At 37.9% G+C, this 24,921-nt stretch overlaps 1 protein-coding gene across 10 annotated transcripts in view; it reads left to right on the top strand.

The window, feature by feature from the left end:
- The window catches only part of RBFOX1 (RNA binding protein, fox-1 homolog (C. elegans) 1), a 124,603-nt gene that overhangs the window by 39,029 nt on the left and 60,653 nt on the right, over window positions 1-24,921 (top strand). For 6 of the 10 annotated variants that reach the window (XM_009075333.1, XM_009075332.1, XM_009075331.1 and 3 more), the window contains exons 5-7: window positions 1,340-1,400; window positions 7,234-7,287; window positions 22,552-22,632. In XM_009075333.1, coding sequence (XP_009073581.1) covers window positions 1,340-1,400; window positions 7,234-7,287; window positions 22,552-22,632 — 196 coding nt within the window. The remainder of the gene's footprint in view (window positions 1-1,339; window positions 1,401-7,233; window positions 7,288-22,551; window positions 22,633-24,921) is intronic. The other 4 variants (XM_009075338.1, XM_009075337.1, XM_009075335.1 and 1 more) reach the window with 1 other exon arrangement.

Here is a 24,921-nt window from a genome sequence, read left to right on the forward strand (position 1 = left end):
AAAAAAAAAAGTGTGACAGACAAAACAAAAACAAACAAAAGGTTGTTTTTCTTTTCTTTTTCTTTTTTTTGTTTTCCTTTTTTTCTTTTTTTTTTCCTTTTTTTTTTTTTTTTTTAAAAATCCACAGTGGCTTTCAAAAAAATTTCAGATTGGGAACGAAGCATCCAAAAAGATGTACAAGAAAAAGAAAGAAAGCCAGACTAGAGAGCGACCAATTATAACCTTTAATTTGAACGAAGCCATCAGGCTCCTTTGGCTGGATGGCCTGAGCCATTCCTGTCTCTAAAACCCGAGAGCAATGTGTTTTCAGACCACTGGATCCCCTTCAATACTGCCTCAGTCGTATTTGTTAGAATAAAAAAAATACCAATTGAAAATGCTGTCGTCTTTTGAGTAAGATGTTGCATATTTTGCCTTTTCATTTTCCCCCTTCGACGGTAGCGCTTAGGGCCCTCACCAAACTCTCAGTAACCATGGTAACTGTATACATACCCATGCTGGCGATGGTGCTGAATGGTAAGTGGAGAAGTCCATCTGCCGTTTCACGTATTTAGCGCTGATATACCACGTGAATTTTTTTGACTTGTTGTATTAAGTTTTCTTGATGCTACATTTTTTTCTATATTGGTACGCCTGTAATTGAGTGTACGTTTTAAGCAAGCCTGGGAGGCACTGATTGGATTGAGGATATGACTTCGTGCACATCTTACTCAGATTGTTAACTCCATATTGTGTTAAATAATGCACCCTCTTTTTATCCTTTTGTTAGCTGTGATTTTAAAGCTTGAATGATTTTGTTAATTCTTGCAATGAAAAAGGCTCTTGTTCCAAGTGTTGAATGCTAGATGTTGCTTTTCCAATGGTACTTCTCTTCTAAAGGGTTATGTTGCACACTGCTAAAATTCGTTTGTCCCTTTTTTGACATTTTCTTTGTTTCCTTGTACCTTGTCTCTTTCCTTTCTACTCCACTGCATGTTCCTTCATATAATCTTCTTTTTTTTTCTTTTCTGTTTTGAGTATTTATTGTATCAGTGTTATCATGGAATACAAGCATGCTCTTAAGTCTTTAAATTATGCAGTACCTTTTAATTTGCTTTTAATGTCTTTTTATTAAAGTTTAAATGATATGATGTTGCTTTATTGAAATGATTTGTAAGTTAAAATGGTTATGAAAGTAAATGTAATTATAAATAGTATGATTTTGTTATGCACCTGTTGCCTTCTATAAATTAAATTGCATTTTATTTTTACATGACTAATAGCAGTAATAATGCATGCATTTAATAGTAACCCAGGCCCTCCCTGTAACCCTCTCTAATCCAGTGTTCTATGTGCTTAGGTAAATAATGCAACAGCACGTGTAATGACAAATAAAAAGACCGTCAACCCTTACACGAATGGTAAGTGCATGAGAGCTCAGTGCTGTGTTTGAATGCCTGTGCATGTCAGACCTCCCTTCTCTGCTCAGTGGGTGGACTCAGCTGCTCATAAGGTGTCACGTTCTGCATCTCCTGCATCCCCTGGGGCTCAAGCTTTGTCCACTGTCCCAAGATGTGATATGGCTGGGCACAAATTCTGTCTTGGTAGAGCTCAGTTCATTCACAGCCATGCAGGCATAGCATGCTGCACTCTGCCTGAGTGGAATCCCAGTGTCTAACCCCAGTGGCTTTTGTACAGGAAAACAGACCTGAGAGGAAACCTTTATTCTCTCCTAGCTCTGTGCAGTGTTCACGTGGCAATGAATGAACTAATCGGAGGATTCAATTTGGCTTGGGTGATAGGGGTAGGAAGACCAGCAAGAAGAATATCTCTGTCAGGCATGAGATACCTTTTAGTACCAAGACATGCATCTAGTCCAAGATCATTTTCTGTGTCTTCCTTACACAATTTGTTAGAAGGAAAGGGCAAACTGTTATTGGGTGCTGCTTCTAGCTTGTTTTTATCCCCCTGGAAAAATCAAAATTCCAAGCTATCTAAGGATAAAATCCATCCTAATACCGACCTAAGTTGGTGTGATGTTGTACATGAATGACAGAAAAATAATCTGTAGTTATTTGAGGGGTTTAGAAGTAAAAAAAATTTAAAATGCTTCCTTTGGGAGTGTTTGATCATGTGTCTGAGTTTGTGTCTCCTAGTTCAGAGAATTCAAACAAGTTCCTAACTCAACCATGTCAAACAATAACACACTAACTCGAGTTAATTGCAATTACATTTTCAGCTTTACTAGACTGTGTAGGTATCATTATTTGCTTTTCAATTTGATTCAGTTTTTGCTATCCAGTAGAAAGTAGATGAAATCTGCATATAAAGGTTTCCAGAGGTAGAATAGATTCTCTTCCAGTTTGAAATATAATGGATCATATTTTTTATACTTGAGGTCTCATTAGTGAGGTTTTACTACAATATCCAGGGCAAACAGTGGCTTTATTTTTTAATGAAAGGCTCATCATTTTTTCCAAGCTCAATAAAAATAAAATACAGTGATGGTTTTCACTTGACATGTGATAATTGAAGTAGTTAAAATGAGCCAGAGAAAAAGGGTCTGAAATTTCTCATGCTTTCTCAGAAACTGTTTTCTTCCTCATTTTGTATGTAAATGTGATACTTGGCAAATGATGCAGATGGGAAAATCTCCTTCATTTTTCCTGGTTTTAAAGCATCTCAGTGAATCTTTAGAAAGAGACACGAGGCTTGACTGGATCACATAACAAAGTTTTGTTGCAGTAGGAGCTATATTAACTATATGCATATGAGACGATGAACTGTCTACTATATTGTGATGATAAAAGTAACTTTTCTATAAATGATGATGCGTATTTTGTTTTCATATTATTCTAAGGCTGCAAAACCATTCGTTAGCAAATAACAGATTACGTATCAACAAACCCAGTTCTGAAGGAAAGGAATGCTGGCAATAAGAAATGTGAGAATTTTAGGAATCTGGTTTTAGAGGATGTTCATGTCTGTGCCCTGCACTGCAGGATTACTTAGGTCATACATTTTGATTTAGTAATAACTCAAACAAGGATGAGCAAAATCTGCTGTTAAGTGTTCCCCACTGGAAGTGTTCTGTTTGTAATTTTCCATCCTGTTCCATCTGATCTAGATCTCACCAAAAGTATGAAATAACCTGTTCAGTGCATAAAGATTAGGATTTGTGTTTGTCAATCCTTACATCCAGGGCATTGCATGCAGGATGTTCTTTTGCACACATTTTGATGGGTATCTACCAAGAAAAACTCTGGTTGCAATTCATACCTTTTTATTATTTTTAGAGAGTTTTTTCAGTTTTTTAAATGTCTGAGATCCCCTAAAGTGAACACACAAGGAGAATCACGTTCCTCTTGCATAATCATTGCAAGCAGCAAGGAATGAAGTGTAGACGTGCAAGGTGCTTCATTTAGTTTCATCAGTGCTTGTGTTATCAGTCATCCTGGCACGGTGTGATTCTAGTTCTTTATCATTTTGTCAGGAATTAACCAGTACTAAAGCTGATTATTTATTGAAGATTATTGTTATCTAAAGTAAAGGTCTCATCTTCTAAATAAAGTATAAGGCTAGTTTTTCTACCAGCACATTAACATTTGCAAGACTCCTGTGGCACAGGTAGCCAGAAACATTTCATTTGCACATTCTTGTCACTTCAGAACCACTTATTTTTTAATGCCTAGATTTATTTTTCAAAGAGTATTTTGTGACTGACACGTTGTTGACAGGTATTCAAAAAGTACTTGGGGCACGTGTTGCCCCAGCTGAAAACATCAGGCACTAATATTTCTTTGAATTTAAAAATAAGGTACCCTCTGTTTTGTATTTCATTCCTCAGTACTGCTGATTGCTTGATAACAGGGCTCATGTTTTTAATAGGATTGCAGAAGTCAGTAGATCTAGAGGCACAAAACCTTGGACTTTGTAATATGTGCAGCTTCATTCAAATAAGTGTTTTGCTTCTGTGTCTAAATGGTCTTTGAAATGAGTATGTTTCCCAGTGACTTTTGACTGCCCCAAAGGAGCAGTTAATAAATGCTTAATTGTTAGGAGAGTGTTTTGGGGGGTTTTTTTTGCAAGTGTATTATCAGACAGGATCATTTTGATGCCTCACCTCATGCTTTGGAGATACAACAGCCTTGTCTCGGCAAAGAACTTTGGTGTCAGTTCTACTTGTTGGCAAAAATATTTGAGACATTTTTAGATGTTCCAACCTATCCTGTTCACAGTTAGGCTTTCTTCTGATGCAATTCAGGGTGCTCAGCCAAGTGTTGTAGGGCACCGAGAATTTTGGGCAAGTAGACTGAGAGAACTGCTGCAAAAAAGGAGGAACACGAAACAGATCGGTAAAGGAATAAATACATTTTAAAGTTTATACTTGTGGTGCCTTGAATTTGAGCTTTCTATTGATCTAAATTTAGATACGAAATCATAGCTAGTGACTATTAGAACAGTTGATTCCCTCCCACTTCCCTTCCCCTCCACATCTCTAAAGCAAACAGGAGGGAAGCAAAGAGTGTCGCAGGCTTCTTTCCCACCCAAGCCTTCCTTCAACCATGGGGGCCTCGCTGGTCTCTGAAGGAAAAATAATCCTCTCTGTGTTGTTGTGTCCCATTTCCTACCACAGCTTATTCCACCCTGCAACAGGATCAGTTCCTTCCCTTCAGCACACTGAACACTCATCTCTTTGGGTGACCGTGCAGGGCGAGGGGCTGGATCAGGCAGAGGGGTTTTTCTTTCCTTGGTTGTTTTTTGAGCTTTAAGCTTTTATGGTTTGAACTTGAGAGGAGATTAATATTGTGACAGTAAGAAAAATGCACAGAATTACACCCACAGCCGAGAATTTGCCTCCTCCAGCTGCTGCAGTAGGGTTACTTGGCAGCTGCTTGCTCGGATACATCAACTCCCATCACACTTGATTAACCCACACAGCTATGGGCCAACACATTGTTGGCTGACAAGATAAAGTTAAGTTTAATTACTGTTATTTTCACGATGAATGAAGTATTTCCTCTATAGGCTTCGAAAAGTTAGATGAGACAGCCATCACTGGGAGAGAGGTAAGGAGCTGAAATATGAGAGTGCCTTTCAGCTGTGAAGAACAATCTGCGTGTTCCAAGATTTTTTTTTTTCTTTCTCTCAGACAAATTGTGGCAATGTTAGTGTAACTTAGAAGCTGAGAGATGTCTGTCAGCTGCTCTGACAGCAAAAGCTGACAGATCTGAAATTCTGTCCAGTCTTTCACTTTGGGTGGTGTTGATCAGTGGTCTTCTGAGCAAGTAATGAAGTTGAAATATGGAATATTCCCTAAACTGTAAAAAGTTAGATTTTTACTGAAAGTCTCAAAATTTGAATGATTTTCTGTCGCACAAAATTTGACTGAGATATGTTATACCACAATGTTCCTAAATACAGTCCTGTAGTGTGTAAAATTGAAGGATCAGGTAAAAATTCTGTGATACTTTCAGGAGGAAAGACAATTTATCTCCTCTTGGTTGGGCATTTTTCAGACTCCTTAATTGTCTTCTAGTTATGTGGAGCAACTACAGGTAGTTTTGCAGAGCAGATGTCATGCAATGCTGCTCCTTACTCTGAATTTACTCAGGAGTTGCCTTTCAAAACCACTTTGCCCTCTGTAACTGAACAGTTCATTACTGGTGAATAGTTACTGTGCATCAGATAGAGACAGCAGTACCTTTAAAGGGTAGGAATAGTTCTCTTTTATGTTGTTGCTGAGATTTTGCATTACACTATTTCAGTCCTATAATGCCTCAGGGTTTTATGATTTTTCCACTGTGCTTTTGTATCACACGACATGGCCAAGGCAGAAATAAGACTAGTGTGCATTTAAATTCTTCTCATCTTGGCTTTTGTGATTTTTGAAAAGCCTTGTTGTCCCTGGCTTGATTGTATTGTGATTCCAGCAGCAGAGTTACAGGTTCTATTTTAAGTGCCATAGTTCTGGAGTTTACAAGATGCTTTTGCTCAGGCTTTTTTCCTTTATTCCCATTTACAAAAGGTGCTTCCCACTCCTCTGATTTGAGTGTGCTTTAGGAAAACCCCTAATTAATCAGTCCCAGTAGCTCAAAATAATTGTTGAAACACTTTAAAAAAAAAAAAAGAAGCGTGGGTGGGGGGATGTTCTGTGGAGTTTGCAGTTAACTGGGAGTGGATCTACCTGTGGTTGAGCAAAACACAATAATTGGCACTTTACCACAGCTGGGAATGCAGATGAGTTTGCCAGTGGTTTTTTTCCTGCTGTTCTCTTGCCCCTTCCCCTCCAGTCCCTCCAGCATGGTTGTCTTTCATGTCACACGTGCTTTGCAGCCAGCCTGGCCCCTCCAGGCTTACCTGGAAATGCCTCATCAGGTGTAAGGGCACGACAGCAATTATTTGGAGTTTGGCCAGAACACACGGGACAGGAAGATCTGTTGGGTCTGTGCTTTGGTTTTATGCCAGTGGTGGGAGGATGGTGATTATTTAAGATAAAGGCAGTGGCTATATTTGTAGCACTTCAGAGCTTTGCAGGATGTGACTGCAGCATTTGTTTCTGTTTAGCAGCTGTAAGTGCAGTTGGCTCAGTGGTGTCTGGTGCTGCCTGTCCTGCTCCTGTCTCAGCACAGTCAGTCAGGTGTACACAAACAGATGGACAAAGTCTCTGACCTTTGACTGGATCCCACAGAGCACACTCCTATCTCATGTCACAGTAGGCATTGCCATACTATGGCTGTGCTTTAGTTTTGCCCAGAATAGAATCCAAATACTCCAGATATTTGATTGCCTTGTAACCTGCACTAACACCTGCTTATCCCAAATGTTTGTGTCCAGTGAGCAAACTGGTCTGGCCTCTCTGCCTTGTAACCAGAGAGCTAAAGCAATGGCTAAGAACTGCTCTGCTCTGGTACTACCTGGTATAGGGATACTTGAGCTAGTGCTGACTTAATTCCAGAGCTTAAGGGAGAAAGTCCATGGCAACTGTTCTTTTCAGCCAAGGTCATTTCCCTGATCATTTACTCCAGTACTGCATGTCTGGAGAATGCCTTGTTTCATTGCTTATTTCCATACTTCAGAGTCTGATATTCAAGATCAGTAATCAAAGATGCCTATGAAGCTTTCATTAAGATGACCTTTCTTGAAGCCATTTTATCTGTATACCTCTCTATAAAAATGAAATAAAAATTAATAATTATTGTTATTATCACTAATTGCAATATTAACTCCATTATGTTTTTATGTTTGCTGCAGGCTGGAAATTAAATCCAGTTGTTGGTGCAGTTTATAGTCCAGAATTCTATGCAGGTAAGGATTGCAATATAGTTGTCCATGCCCTATTTTATTTTAGTGTTCTTTAAAACATGCAAAAGTACAGAATATGTGTTTGGTCTAAGGTTTGGTTTCTTTGTGTGATTCATGTTATCTACAAGTCGTTCACACATTTGTGATGCAGGATTTTACATTACCAGGGCATACTAAACTTTATATAGAGGATATATGAATACGTTTTTATTGGAGAGTAGATAGTATAACATGAAATGTACTGCAATATCCCAGTCTTAGGTGAGATTTTATTTTATTTATACTTTATTTTATATTTCTGTGAAGTCACTTTTCCCCAGGAATTATCTAAGCCTAGTGAGCAGCAATAGCAAAAAAACTTATCTCTGAAAATATTTTTTGCGTGCATAGAGACACAAAGGTATAGAGTGTGTTCAGCATGTTTCTCAAACAATTTATATTTAGTTTTTCTGTTTCACATTTTTATATTTTAATTCTCTGTAATCACTTGAGTCTTCACTGAGGCTGAATTCTGATCCTGGTTAAAAGTTGGAGTTAGATCCAGTCTCTTTCTGCTAGAAGTTCTGTCTGGCAGTGTTCAAGGCCAGGCTGGATGAGCCTTGTGCAACCTGATCTAGTGAGGAGGTGTCCCTGCCCAGGGCAGGGAGTTGGGACTAGATGATCTGTAAGGTCCATTCCAACCCTTAAATTCTATGATTCTATGAAGTCAGTCATGGCAAGCACCACTTTTTGAATGGGCTTTAGCAAGAGGATTGAAAATAAACTTAGTTGTCCTCCAAAACCCAGTTGATTTCAGAGCCATTTGAAACCTGCCCATAAACAGATCTCAGCAAAGATTTTTCATGGGTGGTAGTTAAGCATGGGAAGAGGTTGCCCACAGAAGCTGGGGAATCTCTATTCATGGAGGTAATTGAGTCTCCACTAGATAAAGCTGGAAAACATTTGTTAGCTTGAGGAACTTCAAGAGAGAAATATTGTTGAAAAGGACTATTGTTGCAAACAGATATTTGTTGTTTAAAAAGCTGCCTGTAATACAACCAGTGCCATCTACTGAGACAGACAAAAATGGTCCAATTAGGGTAAAAGTGGCACAGTATAATAAAAATACTAACTTGGCATTCATGGAATTGCAGTATTTAGTGTAGACAGAATTTATTTCCTTCCCTGATATATGTCTACGTTGAAAACAGGAATTTAACATTGATCTCGTTTGAGTAATTAGTGAACCAACCCTGAACCTGCATAAATTAGAAAGTCAGAGTTATTAGTCATTTTATATAAATGACTTTGTGTTAATGACAAATATAATAATATTCCCATAGTACAGTAATCAATTTTCTAATACGTATGCAGAATTAACAATCTGACTTATAATTGTCTCATGAAGTAGGGCATGAAGAGTTCACATAGTTTGTAAATTAAAATCAATATTTTCAATCTCTCCTGAAGGTAATTTTCCTAATTTACTGGACTTTTCCCTAACATTTATTTTGTCTTTTAATTATAAAATGGCAGGTTATTGATTTTTTTGTATAACCTCCTAAAGTCCCAAGTGCATTTTTATTGCCAACACTAGGGAGGTGTTTGCCCTTCTTAATGAGAATCTTTAATTACCATTAGAAGAGTATTAATTTAATTTTATGAATTATGACATGCACTCCACCACACCTATAAGGAAAGTTCTATCAAGACACTTCATTTATTTCAGATTTTTTTTTTCTCTTTATGCATACAGACACTTCCATGTTTGGGGCTTGAGTTTTTTTAATGCATCAAATGCATATTTTTTGTATTGACTAGAAGATGATATTTTCTCAGATGTTTAAACTTTCTTTTAAGCAATTTAGTTTAAAAAAAATTTAACAAAAATTTATGCAGTTCTGCTAAATTTGTTAGAAAATGAAATGGTAAAAGAGCACTGCAGTTCTTGCAGTTCTTTCTTCAATAGAAAACTGTGATGTATCTTTCCTTTTGGGTTCTCCCCCCCACCTTATTCAGAGAAGAAGCAATTGCACTTTTGAAGATTATAAAATTAGAAATGTGATTTTCAAGACAACCCAAGTCCTAGTTATTTGCTTTAATTATTGTCTCCAACCCTGTCATGATAAAATTCTACCAACTTTTTCACCGTCAGGGCAAGAAGTTCCTTTCGCTCTTAATAAATGATGAAAAATTTGGCCACTTCTGAAATAAAGATGATACATTCACAGAGAAACTGTTGATTTAAAGTACCTTTAATCTTCATAAATAAGTGCAAAACAGAAGGTTATACAAAGCTGTCAGGATGGCACTGATGAATGGCAAATTCAGCCGTTTCTCAATTGCCGGTGAAGACACATGCCGCAAGGCTTAACCGTATTGTACATCATAGCTGCCAACTCATTTCTGTGATTAAATATTCCATCAGTGCGGGCTATAAGGCGGTAAAGCTTAACAAGATTCATAAGATGCACCACTTGAATACACATAACTCACTTCCTTGGATAGAGAGCACCCCGCATGCAAAAGAAAATTAGAATTGAGTTAAATTACTCCATAAGACAAGATCAATAGAGAAAGGAAAAGATCCCCTAATGCAATGCAAATCTAAGATATAGTTATGTCCTGACAACTTGAAGCAGACAATTAAAGTCAAATAGGGAGGAACGCAATGTAAATCAACCTTAAAACCTTGAAGATAATGGTAAACAGTAGGACCAGTGACATGATTGTTATAGCTGAGCTTTTTTTTTTTTTTTTCTGAGAGTACACTTCTGTGAAAAGAAAACCTTTACTGAGGAAACGTGTGACAGCTAAAAATGGAGACTCTGAGATGCGTGGCAGATGCACAACAGACACTATGGAAGCAAAGTATTACTTGGGAACTGCAAAATACTATATATTTACAAAACACTATAGATTTTTCTTCCTGGGTAGCCCTTTTCAGGCAGGTTTTTGTGACCGGGAAATGCTCATGCTGTAGGAAATTAGAACACTGCAGAAATGTGGCTCTTAAGCTGTGGGAGCATTAGTATGAATTTCCAGGGACATGGTCATGAAGGTCCTGATGAACTTCCCAGGCCCAGTGAGAGCTTGGACTGTGTGCTGTGGGTGAAGCAGCCAACTGGCTCACCTGCCCTGCCCACTGCTCCTCTGGGAGCTCCTCAAGTGACATTCCATAGAAAGTTAAAGGACAGTGGTTTTTTTTCATTTATCATTGCCAGCTTTCTCAGACTTACACTTTTCCATATATGATAAGGAATGTAATGTATGATAAATTTCAAGCACTGTGTGATTCATCTCCCAAACTCTTCATGTAAACTGGGACAGATTTTGTTTAGATGTACATCCATCCCATTGTGTGAATCAATCCCATAGTGGCCCATACTTTTGCTATGTTAAGCTGGAGTCTGTTCTTCTCCTCCATATACTCATCTATGGCTGGGAAAAATAGAGATTTCCAGCTGGGTTTCTTTACTAGGTGTACTCTGCTAATTTCTTTCTTTCCATGGTTTGTAATAATATTTTACCTGCTTATTTTTTATGTAGTGTGTATTTTATCTGTAGTATCTAGCCTTTTCAGCCTCAGGCAGTTTGAAAAGCCAAGTTCCATGTTGTTCCCTTCAGTTATTGCAGATCTTTCTGGTTTTCTCTTTCGGTTTGGAGAATGATGAATTTTTGAGCATGCTCCTTAGTGAAATGTAGATATTGCTGCATCTGTATTGCTACACTACATTAGCCTTTTAAAGCAGATAATTTGAGACACAGTAAAGCCATTTAAAAAATTTTACCATTCGTGGCAGAAAATGAATTTTAGGGTGTGCACCTGTGGAAGAGGCTTTGTTTTGACAGTTCCAGTATGCAAGGTGGGGGGAAAGATGTTGCAGAAATTACCTGGAAATCTAGTGAATGCTCTTGTTAGAGAACAGTGGAATTCACAGTGACTCACATGAAAAAATATTCTTGTCTGGTCATAACCAACAAACAGTATTTCAGAAATTTTAAAATTTAAGTTGACAGTGGAGAAAGAAAGGCCTGAAGACTAGTGAAGGACTATTAGAACAAGTCATGGAGCACAGCTCCATGGCAAGTAATGGATCCTATTCTCCTTTTACTTAAGGGACTGTTACTTCTACTGAGGAGTCATGAAGTTCTGGATGTTTAGGTAGTTTCACGAGTCATCCTGCATAGCTGAGTAGTCATTCACTTCATAAATAGACTTAAGCCAGTGAGGACTGTTGTAGGCACCCAGTTTCTTGGCCAGTTAGTTGTTATTCCAAGGTCACTGGGAAAATTTTCCTCATCAGTTAAAATGAAAGAGAGGGGAAGAACCTGTGCTTTTAGCTCTTTTGTATGCCCTCAGATGGCAGAGCAGTTTTAGATACCATGGGCTTTTTGTCATGCTGTGGATTTGGAAGCCAACACTACTAACAATCAGATACTGTAACAAACTTCCTTTCATGACTTCGTTTAAAAGTTTGAAATATAATCTTTTATATATAATCAAGAAGTGAAGAAATACCGTAGTGATATATATAAAAACATGCACTTAAATAAGGGGAATCCAGAGTGGATTCCTGTACATTTGCTAACACTAAGTCTCTTTATTCATGTCTTAGAGCATCTATTTCTGGAGTGTGAGAGCACCTGGGATTCATTTCATCTTTCTAGTGTTTCTCTTTGAATTTAAATGAGTCTTGCATAAGCTCAGCAAATACCCTAGAAACACTTCTCAGTGAAGATGTTTGGAGTTTGTGAAGTTGAATTATATGCTTGCACAGCAATTCTAATCCTAGGGTAATAGTTCACTGTACTATATCTGTAAAATATAATTTTGGTGAGAACTGGCTATCTGTCACTACTTAGATTAATTCATTTTACAATTTGATTACACACACTTAGATTTGAACTTTGCTATTGACTAAGCAGACTTTCCTAAATAAATATATTTTGAAGAGCGTTAGCTAAGCTGCTTAAATAATTTTCTAACTACAGTTAATTAAATAATTATTGTTTAATATTCCATCTGTCATATAGACACTTCTTTTCAGAGAACACAACAAAGCTGTAACACTTGTTTCAGAAATCATAATGTTAAAGTACCATCATAGAAATGATGACATCCTAGTTAGATTAACACCACTGATGACAGCCAATGCATTTCTAAAACTCTGTGGAGCTGTTACGAGCCATAGTAGTGGAAATACTGGTTTATGAAAGATGAATAAAGCCAGTAGAAAAATGGAATTCAGCGTCTGTACTAGCTATTTACTCCTCAAAAATTCCAGAATTAATTATGCCTTATGCTACATTATAATGAGTTTTTCATTAAAATGTATACCCTCATGGAAACTAAACAAGGATTATTCAAAGAATAATGCAAGTGACTTATTTTTTTAAAATATTAATTTAGTCAATTGGTTCTACATTAAAATCTGGGGCAAGATTAATCTGCCTATATTTACCATTGTATCAAAGTCTGCACATTTTAAAGAGAACACAGAATCTTAGAATCGTAGTATTACCCTTTTAAAGGTGTTTCTTTTGGATGTATGTTTAATCACATTGTATGCATTTAAGCTTTGATAGTGTTCCTATGTGATATCTACAGGAAATTCTATACACTTGATTAGTAAATATTGAGCTGTAGATAGAGCTTCATACCAGAAGACAGAGAGTGGTTAAGAAAGCAGTTCCTACTTATCCAGTGTAAAAGTTTGGGAATTTTGACCCCAGTCTGGTAGAGAAATCATTTGATACTAGGTTGTACTGAATTTGTGCACAAACAGAATCTGGGCAAAAAGAAACTCTATCTGCTGCAAGTGGGAATTCTTTCAAAACGGGAAAGGAGGTATTTGGGGGTGCATGGTTGGAGGTGTTTGCTTGATGGTACAGTCTTGCTGGGACATAGGTCTTGATCTGCTGACCATATTTCCCCATTTCCCCTAATTTCACATAGTAGGAGGTTTGCCTTGTTTAAATGCTACTTTAATAAAATGAATGAAAATATTCTGATCCAGCAGAAGCTGTGCTGTCCTTTCTTGGTCACTCCATTGCTTCTCACTTCCCGTATGTTTGTTCAAATGTTTTGATTGTGGATATAATTGATCAAAATTTAAAGGGCTAAAGAAAGTTAAGTACTGTGATTTATTCACAAAGAGGAGAAATTACGCTTGGACTTCTTTTATTTAAACATCATTTTGATGCTTACTGAAAATATGTTCTCTGGTTTCCTGATTAGGAATGAACCGACAAGAAACTAAGTAAATAAGGTGACAGCCTACAACTAATTATAAATGATGCACTGAGCTATTTTTTGCCCTCAGCTGTCTCTCTGGCCTCCTCTTGTTAACACATTAGTTTGCAGCATTAGCCTGGGTTTTAAGGAAATTCCCCCCACCTGTCACGTGCTGGATTGGGGTTTCCAGATCAGGTTGAGCACAGGTGAAGTAGATTCTGTTTGAGAGAAAGGGCCCTGGGAGCTGTGCTGGAGGCTCCATGTGCTCCATTGTGTGTTCACACAGATTGGCTTTTGGACAACCTTCAACAGCTTTATGGTAGAGTTGTCTGCTGCAGGGGACAAGACTAAACCTGGTCCAGAGCAAACTCTCCAGGCTGTGTATGATGTAGGTTTCGAGGCTGGATGTAAAAACAGCTGTTACATAGCTACTGCTCCTGTCTCAGCAATTACTTGGCAACACAGGTGAGCCTGGCTGGGCACTGCCTGGGTTTGAGGTCAGGGCTTCAAAATGCATGTTGGGTGTCTGAGAGAATAAAACTGGGACTGTAATCCAAGTACCAGCCATGTAAAAAGCAATGTCTTAAGAATATCTCAGAGGAAAATCTAAGACATACTACAAGGTCATCACTAAAACATTTGTTTGTTCAGAACTGGGTGGGATATTTGCAATGCTAGAGAAGTTAATAGCAGTTATGCAGAGGAATAAATTCCTCTGATTAGAAGAATAACAAAGTTAGGAAGATCCATGTGTTAGGATGGGCAGTCAGGCAGACAAACTATTCTGAAATGTAAAGTAATATATGAAATGTAAAGTTAATACAGTTAAGTGGAATGGAAAACAACTCTGCTGTGTGTTAAACCTTGATTACATCTGTAAATTAATGCTAAAGCAGTTTAAGATTATGGTGAATTGTATTCCAAACATATAGCTAATGTTTTCTGTTCCATCTTAGTCATTTTTCCCCATTTGGGGCTTTGGATGACAGAATCCCCAATATATTTGCATTGTAATTGGATTTCATAATACTTATTGAGAGTAAATTTCCAAATACAGAGTTTTCATTCATTTAGTCATTTATGGAGGTAGCTGAGATGAGGCTCTACTTTACAAGCTCTGTCAGTTTGGTGCTTTCAAATTTCCTTTGGAAATCTCTAGGCACAGAACTGCTTCTAGTAAAAGTGAGTGTTTTGGGAGGTTTGGAAACATTGCATTACCATTTTTGTCATGGTTTTCTGTGCTCCTGAAATTCTGGAATCTGAGTGGGCTAGGAAAGAAATAGACTAGCTAAAGCCAGGATTATGCATGATGATTCAATTTTTGCTCTTTTATATTCTCAGCTTGTCATTCAGAATAGACTTTTATTTCTGAGATAAAACCAGCATCCACTGGTATAAGCAAATAGAACTGAGGGATTAGTAATTTGCATCTCTGCATCTAATTGCATTAGATTTGCATCTCTGTCTTATAGATTTACTGAAATAGGTAATTTACACAGAAAATAGTGTCTTGACACAATATGAGAGGATAAAGCATAAACACATCCACTTGTAATCCCTCCAGGGCCATGTTGAAACTGTAGTGTTTGTGTTTGGGCAGAAAGGCTCCAGTTTCATTTATTCTCTGATTTTATTCCTATTGCAATCTTTATTCAACAGGCAGATGCAGGAATGTGACCCATCTTAGTTATCAGCAGAACATAAGTGTATTTTGTGTGTTCTCAAGTATTGCATTTCAAAACAGTACAATACCAGCTCGGAGTTTGTGTTTATGATTCAGAGTTTCTCTCCTGTTTGTTTCTCCAAGTTACAAATGAACCAAGGTAAGGGTCCAATGAAGCAAAGAGTTTCCCTACCTACTTCCTACATCTGCTAGGACGACCTAGGAAGATTAGGAATAAAGATTGGACTTGTCAAAGATCTTGAACAGCTTCAGTGGGACACATGTCCTAGTGAAAAATAATCGCAAGGAATATCACAGAATATCAATTTATGTGCACATGAATTTGTAGAGAGATATCATATAGGAAACACATTTTGTAGGAGAGCTGCAGTTATGGGCAATCCTGACAGTACCACTCCAGATTTTTTTGCATGACTACAGTGTTTGTCCAGTTTTAGACTTTTCTGGTGGCAATTTGTGAGTAAGGATTTACCCTTGGATGCCAATGATCAAACTTCCCTTACAAGCACAGGTCAACTCTCCAGGCATGTTACATATTTTGGTACAAGCAGCAGTTGAGGTTGTGCAATGTAGTAGTTTCGTTTTGATTATCAGACAAGAAATATCTGTGGCTGATAAACAGTTTTTCACTTTTTTGGGGAGGGCAGTTTATTACAACTGTTTTACTTGGTGAATGGCAACATTACATACCTTGTTACTGCAACACAGCCCATCTGTGGTAAGCTTGGCACACCAACGAAAATAGAAATGAGTCAGTCACACAGTGTGTGGTTTTAAGCTGGCATTGCTCTGCTACATACCAACAGTACCATGGAACAGCCAAAATTTGCCAGCAAAAATGCCAAGCTGTTTCTCCCAAAGCAATAGTTGAGAATTTTAATCAATCTGTTGTGGACATACCTTTCAGATGGGTATGTAGTATTATATATAAAAAAAAGATGGGTCAATCTTCAACACAACTCATGTGGTGAGGAAGGAAAAGGATGTTGGTGTTGGGAGCAGGGCTTAAAAGAATTTTAAGAATTTCCCAGCTCCTGTGCTATTTCCCTGTCTAAGGCTCCACAGCACATACTGCTAGAAGTAGTTTTCTCAGTCGTGTGTGGTATGTCAAGTCCTGGAGAAGGAGAGATCCTTGTTACTGTGTTAAAAATACTGCAGAAGGGAGATGTGGGAAGAAGGAGGATTAGGGGAATTGTCTCTTACCAAAGCTGCAAACATTGTTGCTTGTCTGATTTTTACTGACGTGATATTAGCACCTATCAGTCCCAGTGTGTGACTTAGCATAGAGGATACTGAGCATCGTAACAGGGGTGAGTGGTCTGTTTCCCAAAAGCTGGGAAATGCTATGGCTGCCAAAGAGGAATTGGAAGGGTGGCTCACAAATGATGTTTGTTGTAACATGCATTGCTGTTCTCTGAGTCATCACCTCCCTTCATTGAGTGTTTTGGTGACACTCTGAGAGGTGATAATAAAGAAACATGCACTAGGCTTAGAAAAGTGACGGAAGGAAAATTAACATCTTCCATAGAATTTTTTAATAGATAGATCCCATACCTTCACCAACTTTTTTTTTTTTTTTGGGGGGGGGGGGGAATAGATAGATCCCATACCTTCACCACCTTTTTTTTTTTTTTTTGGGGGGGGGGGGGTGTGTCCCACCCTCTGCTTTTAATAAGGTGTGTGGGGTTATATGTGGGTCAGGGAGTTACTACATAAGTTTATATATAGAGCACAGATTCTCATTACCTGTAGCAAGTACACACAAGTTGTTGAATTATTGAATGTATTTCAGGCTTGCTGTCAGAAGGCCATATAGATCTAGAGAAATCACCTTTAGACATCAACTGCTTTGGATTCTCCTTCCTACCCTCTTGTTTAAGTGAAAATATGTATAACTTTGGTGGGACTAAACAAAGGTTTTGGGTTTTTTTAATATATTGAAAGAAAGGAGGTATGTAGTTTTGGGTGATGCTACTTTATTCCTCATTAATAGGGGATGAAATAATTCAGTGTATCAACACAACCATCCTCGAGTGGTTCTGTTAAAATCTGGAGGATGTTATTCAATTTATTGAGATCTCAAATAACTGAAGGCCCTCACAAAGCACTTCTTTTTGAATTAACAACATATCTAAAAGCATACTAAGGCCGTGTAGTTTGGCTATTGATAATGAAGGGCTAAGAGAGGACTTAACTACTGTGTATTCAAGTTAGAGTCTATAGAGGCTCTCTTTAAATTCCCTAGTCAGAAGGGACAATAGAAGCTAACATGCTGTTATTGTACAACAGTGGCCTTTTATTAGGTGTTTCTGATCCATTTCTGTGACACATTTTGAAATAATCCATCGTAGAACAATATTTCAGACCAGAACAAAGATAATGTTATTTCTGTCTGAAAAGACCAATATTAAATTACACTTTTAGAACAGCAAATCAAGAGCAGACACAGATTGCTTATGAGGATGTTTGACACACTTGCAAATCTCCTGATTTGATCATGAGAGATGCAGCTTTACAGTTTTCTTCATGCATTGCACACTGAAATGTGTAGGAATTATAGTTTTGCAGAAGGTACAAAGGCAAACAGTGATCAGAATGGTCAGAACTAACCCAGAGAGAAGATTAAGCTGGATAGGGGGAAAGAGAAGATGAAATAACAATCACTGAGTTTTATAAATAATGTAGCTTTTAGATTAGGGTCATAAAATAACAGTTTGTAATAATATAGGCAAAAATGGGATGTAAATAGTATTATGCTTTATTCGCTTTCTCCTGTGGCTTTGTTTGTACTTTTTTTCTGATAAATAGTATTACAAAATGCATGAACTGATACTTAAGAAGCTCCTTTGGTAACACAATAGAATAAGTATGTAATAAGAGCAGCTACTTTACCTGGGAAGCACAATGGATTAGAGCAATGTAATCATCACTAAATCTCCTTGTATGTAGTAAGTTATTTAGTTCCTGTATTACAAGTGCTTATTTTAGCTCTTTGTACATTCATACCCAGCATGGACTAGTCCTGGATATTGACTTGATTAATTCCTGCCATTAAAAATGCTTCTGCAATTACTGTGATGGCAGCAGTTGTATGCTGTAGGGAACTCAGCAAAACTGTCACTTTGGAGTTGTCCTGAGAGCTTGTGATGAAGCTGTGGTTCTGTAGGGTTCCTGGAGTGAGAGGAGGAAATCAGTTTTCCCTTGTATCTCACTTCATTATGTCCCAGGGCAAACCCCCAGCAAGGTACTGAGCCCTACAGTGCAACTTCTGTCCTCTTTCTTTTCATAAATCCTCCCAAAATTCCTGGGGAAGAAGTTGGTTCATGAGCCAAGGTACTAAAGTCATAGCTCTGGTGAGATGTTGCATTGTGAGTTCAAGTTCTTGGAACTGTTGTATGAACTTGAAACCATCTTGGTAGTAAAGGTTTGTAGAAGTTTCATCTACTTCCTGTGACAGGAGAGAGCTGTGTCCATGATTGAGGCCACATGACACTGTTCATTTCACATCAGCAGCATGATTGTAGCTAATGGTATGAATTTTTTTTCTGCTGAAAATATTATTTCAGTTTATACTTCCACAAATGATGCCATGAGAGGTTCTAAGTAATTGTGTCAAGTCTTTTAAACTCATTCCAGACCTGTCCTTTTAAGCTGTCTGTGGTGCTGGCTACACAGTGGTTCCAGTTAAAAGCTGTTTTTAACAGAAGTGGTTTAAAATCCTTTATAATTTGTTGGGGAGTCCTCTTGTTATTGATCCTGGGTGCTACTTCTTGGCTGAGTACTTGAGAAATACAGTGAATTTTGTGCTGTATCTTGTATGAGACAGTGCAGAGTCTGTGCAGCATCACTAGTACATAAGTATTTGCACTTATGCTTTGCAGATTAGTTTATATGAATCATGTAAATAACTGTACACAAAAACTTATTTTTGAGAGTATGAAAAAATTAGGAAAATACATCTAGTTAGAGATCTTGAAACCATTGGGAGCTGAATTTTAAGTATTCTAAAAATATTAATGACTTCACATCATTTTTATTATTTTTTTTCTTTGCAGCCCTGAATATTTTTAGAGCAATTATTTCTCAAAATAGCTGTAGTGCTTTGACAAAGGACCTAATCAAACAGTACATTCTTAATCACGGACTGTAGGAGAAAACATGGGAGGAATAGAAAGCTGAGTGGGAATATCCTTTGATCTTGAAAAGGATGGTTTTGTCCATGCTGCCAGCCTGTGTGCCAGGGTGAATCATAAACTCCTCAAGGTTAGAAGAGACCTTTAAGATCATCAAGTCCAACCATCCACCAGCATTATCACTGCAAGCCCTAAACTACATCACCCAGCGCCGGGTCCAGATGCTTCTCCAACACCTCCAGGGTTGGTGACTCCACCACCTCCCTGGGCAACCCATTCCTGGCCAGGCAGGGGGATCTGTGCAGAGGTAGGACAGTGTGAGCTGCCCATGTGAGTGGCACAGCTCACAGCTGGCTCAGCCCCCCGAGCTGCTGTCCTGCCATTACCCCCAGCAGCACAGGGACCTCATTGTCCCCCCTGGCACTGCTCCCTCCAGAGCTCTGCTGTGTGCACCACGGGAACAGCCTCTTCAGCTTCATGTGCTGACACTTTCTGATCCTTTGCTGAGTGAGTCATGAGGGACTTTGTGCTGGTGATCTCCAAAATCCTCTGTCTCTGGTCACGCATCTGCTGTGACCACCTAAGTAAATGTTAGGGGAAAAAAAAAAAGCATGGAGATTGTCCTTAAGGAGAAGCTATCAGCCTGAAATACACTGGCACAGATGGAATTGTAGAATTAAAGATGAACTCTTGGATGGCTGGAATTTTATCAAGTTCAGCAGCTCTGTGATATTATTAACGTAGAGTTTGAACAGAAATGTTAATAACTTTGTATTAAAATCCTCTTCCTTAAAAAGCTCCCTTCTTCATTCCAGCGTGCTAGTATTTAGTATTCTGGAGGAAAAATAGGATTTTTTTTTTTTCATTAGGGAATTTCTAGATTGTTTCTGTGTTCTGAGGTTTATCCAAGATCTTATTGTAAATAATTCAGTCTTCCCCAGTTGTATTAATTACAATGTAAATATTTTTAATGCCAAAATTAGATGCAGAGGAAATAATCTGTTCTCACAAAAGTAGATAAAAAAGTTCAATATTTTTTTCTTACAGAATTTGATAATAGTGTTTTAGGTATCAGTATTAATTTTATGTACAAATTCAAAGGCAGGTTGTCAAAATAAAATTAGAATGCTCCATGCAAGAAATTAAATACACTCTAGTAGCACAGATAAAAAAAAAACATCTGTTTTGAAGTACTGTCTTTAGAAATTAGAAGACTAGAGTAGGGAAAATTAGATTTGTATGCGATGAAATCAGAAAAAATGTAAGAATAGGAAAATACCTATGGAGCATGGAGGAAGCCAAGTGTCACTTAGGATTTATGGTAAATAATGTAAATAAACTGTCATCTTTGATTTTTAAAAACCTTTTTCTTTATATAGTTACTAATCAGACTTGAAGTGATTTTAGTTATATTATTCTTAAACCCTAATGAAAATTACTGATTGCACTGATGTGTTTCAGCTGGATGAATATCTCCAGGTCTTCAGCTCACTTTTATTTTCAGGCTTCTGCAGTAGCACAAGTTTTGCAGCATCTCTGGTGTCCATTCATCAGTATTCCCCTTTACACATTCCTGGTGTCAAATGAGCATGTGGACAGGACCTGTTTGTTTGCTAGCCTGAAAATGCTGCATGCAATTAGGATCTTATTAGGGATACATTCATTTGACAGCTTACACTTGTGGATTTTTTTAGAAGGCTGAGAAAGTTGTCCATATAGTCAATGATGTAATGGCTTTAAAGGGGAAAAATTTAGCTTGTTTTAGCTTTCATATTAATAGTGGATGGCTGAAAAAAGAAAATATCTCTAAATCCTCTTAGCTAAGGGTATGCTATTGTCTGGGAGGGTCAGAACCAAAATGATTCATGACATTTCCAGTGGTCACAATCTTAGCTAAACTGAAGAAATGACAAGAATTATTTTTCTTTAGTATTTCCCATATTCCTCCTCTACCTGACAGTTGCAAGCACTAATCAAACAACTGGTTAATGGCAGCAAAATGTTTCACAAATATTTTTTGCAAGAACTCTGGTAACTGAATGGAAGGTGAGAATTGCTCTGGTAATACTCAATGGAAAACCTGCCTACCATTTGTAATTCATCTTGTCCTTCCAAACTGATTGGACTCAACTCTGTGGAGGCACATTGCATGTCACTGCACAGCTTCTGAAGTTTGACAAATCTCCATATAAATTGAACGGGTTTGAATTGTGTGGTTCACAAATCCTGACAGCTTGAAGTGTGACAGTGGATGCATGTATAGAATTCTCTGTATATACAGATATATGTGCATAGATCTGCAAAACCAGATGTGCCATATCCTGCTTTTCCTGGCAGGTTGTATTCCAGAAGTGCACCAGGTTTTTCCTTAGTGTGAAAGTGCAGTTGTTTCTACCTCTAATCAGTGTTGAATCTGTATTCAGCTACGACTGCTAAAATATAATTTAAGAAGGACTAAGGCACTTTATTTAAGTTCATTTTGAAAACCCCAGGAAATAAGCTTCACCTCGTGTTGTTTGTTCAAAATGAGCATTGCAAAAGTGTTGGTTTAAATTGATTTAGTTATTACTTTCACTTTTTTTTCTTTGAAAAACAAATTATTTTTTCTCCTTTTATTGAGTTTTGTTCTTAAACCTGAATCCAGCTTATTTACTGGAAAGTAGCTTATGTTTATGTATTTCTCTGAACAAAAAATCCTGAACTCCTCAGCTGTATTAGCAATCACTTGCACAGGTGTTAATGGAAGTGTTGTAACTGAGGTCTACAAGGCCTGATGCCTCTACATGGGAACACTGTGGTCTGATTTTCCTGCTCTGGTGGCTTGAGCATCCTCATTCCAGCCAGGCTCAGGGAGCTGAGGAGGCAGCAGCTGAGTGGGGTGGGTGGTTGGATGCTCCCATGGGCAGCAGAGTGTTTGGAGAGCCAAGGTGAAGAGGGAGAGGGAGAGAGAGCAGCTTGGGCCAGGAGATGCTGCGGATGCTCAGAGCAGCACCAGCTTCCCCGGGGGTATCACAGGGGTGTTGGTGCTTTGGGGCATGTCTGTGTTTTGCTTTTGCCAATGTCAAATTGTACATGTTTCTTGGGGCTCTTTCTGCTTTGAAGTCCAAGGCCAAAAAGTGCCCCTGCTTCACTGCACTGCTGCGGTTGGGACTTTATTTGTGTGTTGAGATAAAAACTGAGGTTTAGTTGAAGTGTTCCAAAACCAGATACCACTCTCTCTCTCTTTCTTGTAGGCAGGGTGCTGCTGTGCCAGGCAAACCAGGAGGGATCTCCCGTGTACAGTGCCCCCAGTTCACTAGTATACACATCCACAAGTAAGCTAGTGTTATGGCTCGTTTGGTTTTTTTTTTTTCTGTTCTGTTTTGTGACAAAAGCACATGAATGTGAATGAAGCCCCCTAAAATGTCAACTTTCCCAACAGCTCTTGTTAAGATAAATGTGTTTATAAACATATGTAAGTAATGTCGACAGATAATTCAGTGGTTTTAGTTGTATCTTTATCCTCAAAGTATATTTTAGTTAAGAAAAAGAAAAATAAATTACCTGTGTTGCAATGTTGTACAGAAATGGTCAAAAGCTCTGCAGTATTTGGAATCCAGTACTGTTGTGCTCTCTGTATTTTGTGTAGAAGATGAAGTTGTGTTTCTTCTTCCATCCTGCTCACAACTGTGATTTAATATGCAGAAAATCCTTTCTCATGCCTCCATTCGATTGTGGCAGGAAGCAAATAGATGTGAAGCCTTTTTTTTGACAAAAGGAGCAGCCTGTATGCAAGTGGGTATTTGGAGTTATAAAAAGCTGCCCTAATAAAAACAGCAAAGACAAGCTGAAATCATAGGTGCTGCCATCAGCCATTTTTCTGTACAGAACTTTGGAGCAGAGATGTGTCCTCTAAAATTCTGAAGCAGAAGTGGAACTGATTCTTCTGAGAGTGTTTTAGATGTGCTGGTGGCACCACTGATGCCCATCCTGGCATCTAGTCAGGCACGAAACTGTAGCTGAGAGCAGGAGCAGTAATTGCTGCTCACTGTGCTAGGACAAGCAGCAGCACTGGCTCTGTGCTCAGGGTCCTCTGTAAAGAAAATTTGCTACATTCTCTGATTGAACAACTTTATCAGATATGCTCTTTATGATTGTATTCAATCTAGAATGCAATTCTACTCTTTTAGAGCTTATCTAGACTGCTGAAATAATTAATCTGTTAATTAAAACCAGGAATGAGGACAAAAGAGCTCTATAGCAATCATCTCTACAGTCATGTACGTCTCTTATGTCAAACACTATCAATGTCATCCCTAGAGCTGCTGCTTTTCCAGGATGCATATGGGATCCACTTTCAGATCAGGAGTCTAGAGTCTCCAAATACATAGGGAGCTAACAAAATATATGAACTGTTTGAAATTGGAAATGAAATTGTCACTTAAACCTGCATTTGCTTCCAGGTGCTCCATGACTGTTTTGTACTATGTGCCCTTTCCCAAGCAGTGGGATTTTTATAATCCTTGTAGTAATACAGAGATGAAATACTGTTTAAATCAATGCTCCTTTTTGCACGTTTTTAGTGTGTTATTCCATTTTGACCAAAATACCAATCCCTGACTCAAATTGTTTTCCTAGAAAATGATCCAAACATTTCATTCATCTCACTGTTAGGGAGCTGCTTTTGGAGGAGAAGGAGCAGTGCTTGTTTGCATTTTTGGAAAATTACTCTAAAGAAGACCTTTCCTGAGTTTACCCTGTTGCTCCTATTACCTCACTGAGTTGTACCCTAGGAAACTTATTTCTGGGGTTGCTGTTAACATCAGATTCCCACTAGTGTTTAGTCCCTGGAGAGTCACTGTGTAGCTAGCTGAGCTCTAGACTTCATTGTCTCCATTATGTCTCGTGAGTCAATCCCTTTGAAAAATCTTATTTTGCTGTGATGGTCCTTCAATAATGATATCCTAACAAACACCTGTTTGTTTTCAATTATGCCAAATGCATAAGGAAACAGATTTTGCCCATTACCTCCCACTGGGCAACCTGTAACACAGAGTTTCATAACAGAGATTGCTAGTAGCCCTTGCAGTCAAAATTATTACACTTTTGTCGAATCTCTGTGTCTGCAAGTCATGATTTTTTTTCTTTTATTATGTATAGTATTTCATCTTGCCAAAATTCAGTTTCCCCCACTGGGTCACAACTCCTAATAACACAAAATTACTACAATTACTAATGATTGTAATTAGGTTTTTTATTTCTCCTTATTGCAAAACTTTCAATAAAGATGTAAAACAGTTTCATTTCTATAGGAAAGTGGATAGAAATGAAGCTTGACTTTTGTCTCATTGCCTTTATTATTTTAAAGATCTTCTATATTCCTTTTTTTATGCACATTTGTATTATTGAAATTATAACTGATAAGTCAACATTAGTGTCTAGGAGATGAATGCTTGTACTATTATGATTCCATGTAGACAACAATATTGCAGCCTTCATTTTTGAATAATTTGTTAATTGTTTATTCTGTTACTGCCAATATTGTAACTGTGTGATGTTTTAGAGCTGCTTACAATGTAAGAATTAAGAGGTTTTAAATGTGTAATTGTTTTAACAGAGGGGAA

The sequence above is a fragment of the Acanthisitta chloris genome, unplaced genomic scaffold (assembly GCF_000695815.1).
Source record: "Acanthisitta chloris isolate BGI_N310 unplaced genomic scaffold, ASM69581v1 scaffold13145, whole genome shotgun sequence".
Classification (NCBI taxonomy): Eukaryota; Metazoa; Chordata; class Aves; order Passeriformes; family Acanthisittidae; genus Acanthisitta; species Acanthisitta chloris.